Below are 10,000 nucleotides of genomic sequence, written 5' to 3' on the forward strand. Positions count from 1 at the left end.
AGTGTGGCGATGTAAATCATCATAGTCAGTAAGACTACTTAACTCTCTCCATACGAACGGCGAAAGAGACGACGTTAACAGCGTTTCACCCCAATTACCATCATTAAAATATTGCAAGCGGAAGGCTCTTATCCTGAAGAGGTGACTGTTGACAAAGAATACCACAATTCTGACGACGGACGCTAAAGGTTGGGTCATTCAGACACCCACTGGACATCCGAGGGTCTGTGTAGAGGAGAAGAGAGGACTGGCCGTACTGAGTGAGTTAAAGCTCCTGGGTGTGAGTAGAATAGAACGAAGGCGATGATGTAAGTCATGGTACTGATGCTGTGCTGTTCGTGTTGGGTTTTTTTTTAGTAGGGATATAACGAAAAGGGGGGTATTAGTATGACTTAACCACTATACTCTTCAGCGCATACAAAACTCTGCTGCCCGACTCGTCCTCAGAAAGAAAAAAATCTGAGCACATCACTCCTCTTTTGCAACATCTCCACTGGCTCCCTGTCTCACACAGAATAAAGTACAAGATCAGCACTCTATGTTATAAATGTATTCACAAATCTGCCCCTTCCTATCTCTGCGGCTGCCTTCACCTCTATGCTCCATCTCGCTCACTACGATCGGCGTCGGATCCACTCTGTTTACGCACACCCAGATTCAAACACTCGACTGTTGGCCGCCGTTCTTTCTCTGTGTCTGGACCTTGCAATTGGAGTGAACTTCCTCTTTCGCTTCGTCAAGTCTCCACACTCAGCTCTTTCAAGTCTGGCCTTAAAACCCACCTCTTCCCAAAATAACCTCCCTTCCCTGCCTCTTCCTTGTCTTCAGTTTCTCCAGTTTTAGAGTTATGCATGCTTGTGAATGACTGGAGCGAAAGCGCTTTGATTTGTCTCTTCACAAGATTCAGCGCTATATAAGTACTATTATTATTATTATTATTATTATTGTTGTTGTTGTTGTTGTTATCATTATCATTATTATTATTATTATTATTATTATCATTACACTACAAAGCACAGTGGACAGGACAGGGTAGGACAGGTACACTGATTCACAGTGAGTGGTTACCACGGGATATACGTCCAACGCCTGAACTATTCGACTATTCTGCCATGGTGTCTCCTGTATATATTTGTGTGTGTGTGTGGGGGGGGGGGGGTGTCGTTTTTTTGTTTCGTGACATGACGCATCTCTTTTCAAATTACTAAAGGAGAAGGTGTTGTGGTTTTCCGAAGACAGCCCATGGAACCTTTTGGTCTTCTCTTTTTTTTTCTTTTTTTCTTTTTTTTTTTTGCTGGCAGCGACGGTGGTGGTCAATGCACAGCATTCTTAGATTAGTGATTTATTCATCGACTGGCGTTGTGAGGAGATTAAGGGGTGGAGGTGGGGGTGGGGGTGGGAGGGTGCGTGTGTTGGGGGAGGGAAGGGCGGTTAAAGGACTTGATTTATTCATGACAGATCGGTTGATGGGATTGTGTTTTTTTCATTTTCTCTCGCCTGCAGCTTGTAACGTCCATATTAAACAGAGGTGAAAAAAAAATGCGTTCAAGACATCTGTGTGCTGTTTTTTAATTTTCCCCAGCCATTGGCTAGAGATGTTCTTGTGTTCCCGTATTTACTATAAAGCAGATGCTTTGTTACGGTTATGTCGGTCGTGTGAAGCACCACGCAATGTGTAACTCGTTGGCGTGGTCAGATCATCAGGTCTGTGATCATACCATGTCTGTTATCATCGAGAGTTTTCAAGACCGAAACAGAAACAGAAAATGGTTGTCACTTATAGACTGATATTGTGCTGTACTGCTGGTATTCCATTTTATTGTATTATATTGTATTGTGTCGTGTATTGTTGTGTTGTGTTTTGGTGTGTTGATTTGTGTTGTATTGTGTTGTATTGTATAAACATCGCTTCCTGGGAAACTGATGCCCTTGACCGCTCTCGCTGGAGGACGCTGTGCTCTAGTGGTATAAAGACGTTTGAAAACTAGAGAACGCTGGCCATTAAGGAGAAGCGTGAGCGAAGGAAGCAGGGCTCAACTTCTGGAGACGTTTTCCCTTGCAACACCTGTGAGAAGTGCTGCGCATCCAGAATCGGCCTCTTCTCCCATATGAGGACACACACCGACAAATAAGCCTGCCTGCCTACTCATCCGTCGGTCCGACGGGAGACTCCATCATTGTATGCACGTTGTAAATTATTGTGTTGCGTTGCGTTACGGTGTTGCTCTGCTTTGCATTGCGTTGTACTGCAAAAGTTCACTACAAAAGTTAAGTTGATATGGCTCCATAGAATACAAATACAGAATGAAAAGCAATATGTTTTTATATTTTGTTACTTAATCCTCTTGCGTCCAGTCCAGCCACAGCAAAGCATTAGGAGGAAAAGTTTCTGTGTAAGATGACTGCTACATCTCATTTTTACTTGCTGGTTGGTCTTCTGATTTGATATCACGCCTCCAGATGATCTTGAACAATACCACAAGAATGATCTTCAGAAAACTCAAAGATCAAAAATACCCCTGTCTTTTGTCAACTTCCATGAGCTATCCATCCAGTACAAGATTGGCATGTTAGCTTATTGTCATGTCAAAGGATCTCTCCCGTTTTAAATTTTTTCTGCGTTTTTCGTTTAAACCTCTTACCGTTCTTTCAGATCCTTTGGAGATGAAAGATCCTTCGAGTCCCCCAAAATCTCGTCTCTTCAAAGACATTTGGTCAAAGGACCTTTCAGTATCAAGAACCTTCTGTCTGGAATTCTCTTCCCCCGGATCTCCGTCACTCCATTTTTCAAATGTTACACCGTCTTGCTACCCTGTGACGTCGCCCACGAGCCACATCTTCCTGGCATTTTCTTATGAGGGCATTAAACTGAAATGATGTGATTGACTTGCTGATTGGTTGACTGCATTTTCTTATGAGGGCATTGAACTGAAATGCTTTGATTGACTTGTTGATTGGTTGACTGCATTTTCTTATGAGGGGATTAAACTGAAATGATGTGATTGATTTGCTGATTGGTTGACTGCATTTTCTTATGAGGGCATTAAACTGAAATGATTTGATTGATTTGCTGATTGGTTGACTCCATTTTCTTATGAGGGGATTAAACTGAAATGATGTGATTGATTTGCTGATTGGTTGACTGCATTTTCTTATGAGGGCATTAAACTGAAATGATTTGATTGATTTGCTGATTGGTTGACTCCATTTTCTTATGAGGGGATTAAACTGAAATGATGTGATTGATTTGCTGATTGGTTGACTGCATTTTCTTATGAGGGGATTAAACTGAAATGATTTGATTGATTTGCTGATTGGTTGACTGCATTTTCTTATGAGGGGATTAAACTGAAATGCTTTGATTGATTTGCTGATTGGTTGACTGCATTTTGTTATGTGGGGATTAAACTGAAATGATGTGATTGATTTGCTGATTGGTTGACTGCATTTTCTTATGAGGGCATTAAACTGAAATGATTTGATTGATTTGCTGATTGGTTGACTCCATTTTCTTATGAGGGGATTAAACTGAAATGATGTGATTGATTTGCTGATTGGTTGACTGCATTTTCTTATGAGGGCATTGAACTGAAATGCTTTGATTGACTTGTTGATTGGTTGACTGCATTTTCTTATGAGGGGATTAAACTGAAATGATTTGATTGATTTGCTGATTGGTTGACTGCATTTTCTTATGAGGGGATTAAACTGAAATGATGTGATTGATTTGCTGATTGGTTGACTGTTTAATTGACTGACTGGTTGGTTGGTTGGATGGTTGACTGAAAACCTCAGTGTGTGTTTATTGATTCATTGCTTGATTGAAAAGCTCACAGTGTGTTTATTGATTGATTGAAAACCCCAGTGTTTTGAAGATTGATTGGTTGATTGAAAACCTCAGTGTTGTTGATTGGTTGATTGAAAACCTCAGTGTTGTTGATTGATTGTGTGTTGATTGAGTCATTGATTGATTGAAAACCCCAGTGTGTTGGCTGATTGATTGAAAACCCCATTGTGTGTTGATTAAGTCATTGATTGATTGAAAACCCCAGTGTGTTGGCTGATTGATTGAAAACCTCAGTGTGTGTTTTCTGACTGATTGAAAACCCCGGTGTTTTGGTTGATTGATTGAAAACCTCAGCGGGTGTCGATTGACTAACTGACTGTTTAATTGATTCATTGACTGACTGACTGATTGATTGATTGATTGATTGAAAACCCACGACCTGTGTTGTTCTAGAGCTACACCAGTTGATGGAGCAGCTGGGCGTCGTTCCCGGGTCAGCAGCAGGGGAGGGGGACGCGGAGCACGAGGAGCACGACCACGCCCACGAGCGGAGACGAAGAAGCGCCGCATCAGGTGACCGCCTCCTGGCTGCGCCTGTGTCCAGGGCGAGGAGAGAGACCAGTGCCGCTGATGCGGTCAGTACAGCACACACTGACAGCACACGCACGCGCGCACGCGCACATTACACACACACACACACACACACACTGACAGCACACACACGCACGCACACTGACAGCGCACGCACGCACTCACGCGCGCAAACACACACACACACACACACACACACACACACACACACACACACACACACACACACACACACACACACAAACTCTCTCTCTCACTCTCTCTCACACACACACACGCACACACACACACGTTTGAACAGAAGCTGCATAATTATTACATGGGGATGGGGCTGATGATCTTCAGGTAGATGGTTGTTGTGTAACAATAATGACTATAATGATAACAATACTAATACTGATGATAATGATACTTAGCGCACGTAAAAGAACCCACGGGAACAAAAGGGTTCTTCCTGGCAAAATTCTGTAGAAAAACCCACTTCGGTAGGTAGAACAAATAAAACTGCATGCAGGAAAAAATACAAAAAAGAAAAAAAAGGGTGGCGCTGTAGTGTAGCGACGCGCTCTCCCTGGGGAGAGCAGCCCAAAGTTCACACAGAGAAATCTGTTGTGATAAAAAGAAATACAAATACAAATACAAATAGTCCCACTCCACACACGCAGAACTACACCCATATCTCTCCATCACGCCGGAAACCAACGGGTACAAAGTCTTGATCCCAGGATTTGGGAGTGGGTGGTGGAGTGGGGTGTGTGTGTGTGGGGGGGGGGGGGGGGGTCTTACCTGGTCATACCGCTCTCCCCAACCCCAGCTCATGTTCTCTCTGAATAACAGAGAATTCTTTCAAGCAGCATCCATTGTAACTGAAACAAGCATAGTCATCGGCCCCCACGTGTGTAAGAAGTGGTGTATGTTCTGAAGAGCATTGGAACTGACACGCTGTGTGTGTGTGTGTGTGTCTGTGTGTGTGTGTGTGTGTGTGTGTCTGTGTGTGTGTGTCTGTGTTTGTGGATGGGTGTGTGCATGTGCGTGTTCTTTGTGTGAGAGGGCGTGCGTTCGTTTGGAGTGTGAGCGCGCGCATGCACAAGCACTTATATATGTATCTCTCTCTCTCTCTCTCTCTCTCTCTCTATATATATATATATATGTGTGTGTGTGTGTGTGTGTGTGTGTGTGTGTGTGTGTGTATGCATGTCATATCAATAATCCTACCGTGTTTGTAAACCATTTCCAGTTTGTTTGAGCTTGATATTGCAACCCCTTCCCCCAATCTCCCCCCCCCCCCCCCCCCCCCCCCGCCCCTCTTTTTTTTTTCCACGTGACTCCCGATACACTTGGGTTAGATAAAGACATATCTTATTCAGTTTTATTCTGTTCCGTTCCCACCCTCACACACACACACTCACACACCACCACTGCACGCCTCAAAGTCAAACCAACTGGTATCAGAACTTGGTGAGGGGAAATTGGGTGTAAAAACTGGGTCAGCAGAGTTTTGTACTGTAGGCTTTTCACCGGGTCTTTCTCTTCAGTCTGAGCAATCAAAGCCTTCTGTGTCCCTCCCCCATATAGATATATATATGTGTGTGTGTGTGTGTGTGTGTGTGTGTGTGTGTGTGAAATCGATTGATATGGTCACTTATGTAGCGCCTATCCTCGGTAAGAGACCAAGCTCTATGCACTTTACAAACACGGGGCAAATTTGCGCCAACAGGCTGCCAACTTGGGTAAAGTCGGCAGAAAACTGCCCTTAGGCGCTCATCATTCGTTTCCTGTGTCATTCAGTCGAGCCTCTCTCTCTCTCTCTCTCTCTCTCTCTCTCTCTCTCTCTCTCTCTCTCGATGTCAGTGTCTGTCTCTTTCTACCTCCCCCCCCCCCCCCTTTCTCTCTCTCCTTCGCCCCCTCCCTCTTTCCCACTCTCCATTTCTCTCTCTTACACTCTCTCCCTCTCCCTCCCTCTCTCTCTCTCTCTCACTCTCTCCTCTCACTCTATCACTCTCCCTCTCTCTTTCTCTCACTCTCTCTCCCTCCCTCCCTCCCTCCCTCCCTCCCTATCCCTCTCCCCCTCTCTCTCTCACTCTCTCCTTATTCCTCCCTCTCTCTCTCACACACACACACTCTCTCTCTATCCCTCTCCCTCCCTCCCCCTCTCTCTCTCTCTCACTCTCTCCCTCTCCCTCCCTCTCTCTCTCACACACTCTCTCCTCTCACTCTATCCCTCTCCCTCTCTCTCTCTCTCTCTCATCATGATTGTTACAGAGGTGTTACAGCCCAGAACAGCTGATGGCGATGTTCAAAACGTTCAAAATCATTTTAGATCCGAGAAACCCTATTCGGGTACATGGAAACACAGGGGGGGGGGGGGGGGGGGAACAGGCCCACATCCTCGAGACGTGCAATCGCACGAAGAAGAAGAGAGAGAAAATAAGAAAATAAAAAAAAAGGGGCGGGGGAGAGTGAAGGGAGGGGGAGGAGGGGGGGGGGACACACAGTGGATCATGGAGCCATAGGTAAAGAAAACCTGCAGGGCCCACATGCACAAACGCAAATAAACAATCAACAATTCAATACAAAGAGCAAAAAAAAAAAAAAAAAGGGAAATATATTACTTGAAGCGTTTAGTACTGTTATCCTGACATAAGAAAAAAAAGAATAAGAACATCAAAATTATCGCATAGATTCAATAATAATTTTCCAAAAATTTTGCTAGCTTCAACAACACTTTTTTCTTCGGAGAATTAAACAGTGTACTGGATTTCAGTGTGTTCTGTCGTTTACAATAAAATGGTTTTAAGAATGCTTTTCTAGTGTCTGAAAAGAACGAGCATTTAAAGACGTAATAATGGAATTCGTCTCCCAATTCACCTGAATTACATTTTCTACAAACCCTCTCATTTCTGTCGGAACATAAGAATCTTCCTTCCTGGATGGGTAAATTGTTCTAAACTTCATAACTACAGTTCTGTAATTATCAGTGTTTGAACTGGGCAGTTGCAGTACAGCTGACGTATATGTACTGGGCACTTGTCATTATAATTATCATCATCATTTTTTTTGTGGGTTTTTTTTTTGTTTTTTTTTTTCTCAAGGCCTGACTAAGCGCGTTGGGTTACGCTGCTGGTCAGGCATCTGCTTGGCAGATGTGGTGTAGCGTATATGGTTTTGTCCGAACGCAGTGACGCCTCCTTGAGCTACTGAAACTGAAACTTATCATCATCATTATCGTCATCATCATCATCATGGTTGTTACAGAGGTGTTACAGCCCAGACGAGTTGATGGCGGTGTTTGATGTGGGCAACACAGTGACACCTGAGCAGCTGACACACATGTCCCCGGCACTGGTCTACCAGAAGCTGTACTCGGACTGCACACAGGACGAGACTCACACCGACACCAGCCACGGCTCCCCATACAGTGAGTTGATCCTCCCTTCCTCCCCCTCCTACTGCTGCTGCTGCTGCTGCTGCTCCTCCTCCTTCTTCTTCCTCTTCTTCTTCTTCTCCTCCTCCACCTTCTCCTCCTGCTTCTTCTTCTTCTTCTCCTCCTCCTCCTGCTTCTTTTTCTTCTTCTCCTCCTCCACCTTCTCCTCCTCCTTCTTCTTCTCTTCCTCCTCCTCCTTCTCCTCCTCCTCCTTCTTCTTCTTTTTCTCCTCCTCTTCCTTCTTCTCCTCCTCCTCCTTCTCCTTCTCCTCCTTCTCCTCCTCCTTCTCCTCCTCCTCCTCCTTCTTCTCCTCCTCCTTCTTCTCCTCCTTCTTCTCCTCCTCCTTCACCTCCTCCTTCTTCCTCTTCTTCTTTTTCTCCTCCTCCTCTTCCTCCTCCTCCTCCTTCTCCTTCTTCTCCTCCTCCTCCTACTTCTTCTTCTTCTTCTCCTCCTCCTCTTCTTCTTCTCCTTCTTCTTCTTTTTCTCCTCCTCCTCCTTGTCCTCCTCCCCCTCCTCCTCCTCCTCCCTTCTTCTTCTTCTTGTCCTCCTCCTCCTCCTCCTTCTTCTTCGCTCGTGGGCTGCAACTCCCACGTTCACTCGTATACAGGTAAACGAGTGGGCTTTTACGTGTATGGCCGTTTTTACCCCGCCATGTGGGCAGCCATGCTCCGTTTTCGAGGGGTGAGCGCGCTGGGTATGTTTTTGTTTCCATAACTTACCGATCGCTGACATGATGATGATGATGATGACGATGTGTACAGAGTGGTGATAGGGCGCGGCCACAGTGTTAGTGGTGCGTCTGAGATCCGTGGGAGGGGTGATAATGATGACGACAATGATGATGATGATGATGACAACAATGATGACAACGATGACGATGTGTACGGAGCGGCCACAGTGCTGGTGGTGTGGCTGACATCGTTCGTCGGGGTGATGATAATAATGTTGATGATGATGACAATAACGATGGTGACGATGTGTACAAAGCGGTGGGAAGGCGCGGCCACAGTGTTAGTGGTGCGTCTAACGTCTCTTGAAAGGGGTGATGATGATGATGATGATGATGACAATGATGGTGATGACAGCGATGATGACGGCGACAAGGATGATGATGACGACGACGATACTGATGACGATGATGACGATGTGTACAAAGTGGTGGTACGGCGCGGCCACAGTGTTGGTGGTGCGTCTGATAATTCCGGAAGGGGTGATGATAATAATGGTGATGATGGTGCTAATGATGATGATCACGATACTGATAGTAATGACGACAACAATGATAACGACGATGACGATGTGTACAGAGTGGTGGTACGGCGCGGCCACAGTGTTGGTGGTGCGTCTGACCTCCCTGAGAAGGGTGCTATTGATAATGATGATGATAATGGTGATGACGACAACGATACTGATGATGATGACGAATGTGATGTTGATGTGTACAAAGCGGCGTTAGTGGTGCGTCTTACATCTTTTGAAGGGATGGTGATGATAACGGTGACAATGGCGACAACGATGATGATGTTGATGACAGTGATGATGATGATGATGACGACTACGACGAATGTGATGATGACGACGACAATGATGATGACGATGTGTACAGAGTGGTAGTACGACCTGGCCACTTTGTTAGTGGTGCGTCTGAATTTCCGGAAGGGGTGATGATAATGATGGTGATGATGGTGATGATGATGATGATGATGATGACGATACTGATGGTAATGACGACAGCAATGATATCGACGATGACGATGTGTACAGAGTGGTTGTACGGCGCGGCCACAGTGTTGGTGGTGTGCCTGACCTCCGTGACCTCACTGCTGATGATAATGATGATGATAATGGTGATGACGACAACGATACTGATAATGATGACAAATGTGATGTCGATGTGTACAAAGCGGCTTTAGTGCATCTTTTGAAGGGATGGTGATGATATTGGTGATGATGGCGACAACGAGGATATTGACGACAGTGATGATGATGATGACGACGACGAATATGATGATAACGACGACAGTGATGACAATGACGATGTGTACTAAGTGGCGGTACGGCCTGGCCACAGTGTTAGTTGTGCGTCTGACAATTCCGGAAGGGGTGATGATGATAATGGTGATGATGGTAATGATGATGATGGCGATGATGACGATACTGATGATGACGACATTGATGACGATGACCGACAGTGATGG

The 10,000-nt window shown here is 45.2% G+C and overlaps 1 protein-coding gene across 1 annotated transcript in view; it reads left to right on the top strand.

Annotated features, from left to right (window-relative positions):
• The window catches only part of LOC143290441 (zinc transporter ZIP4-like), a 47,318-nt gene that overhangs the window by 21,434 nt on the left and 15,884 nt on the right, over positions 1 to 10,000 (top strand). Inside the window, exons 6-7 of the mRNA XM_076599874.1 lie at positions 4,241 to 4,422; positions 7,634 to 7,796. Coding sequence (XP_076455989.1) covers positions 4,241 to 4,422; positions 7,634 to 7,796 — 345 coding nt within the window. The remainder of the gene's footprint in view (positions 1 to 4,240; positions 4,423 to 7,633; positions 7,797 to 10,000) is intronic.

Source organism: Babylonia areolata, chromosome 15 (genome assembly GCF_041734735.1).
Source record: "Babylonia areolata isolate BAREFJ2019XMU chromosome 15, ASM4173473v1, whole genome shotgun sequence".
Taxonomy (NCBI): Eukaryota; Metazoa; Mollusca; class Gastropoda; order Neogastropoda; family Buccinidae; genus Babylonia; species Babylonia areolata.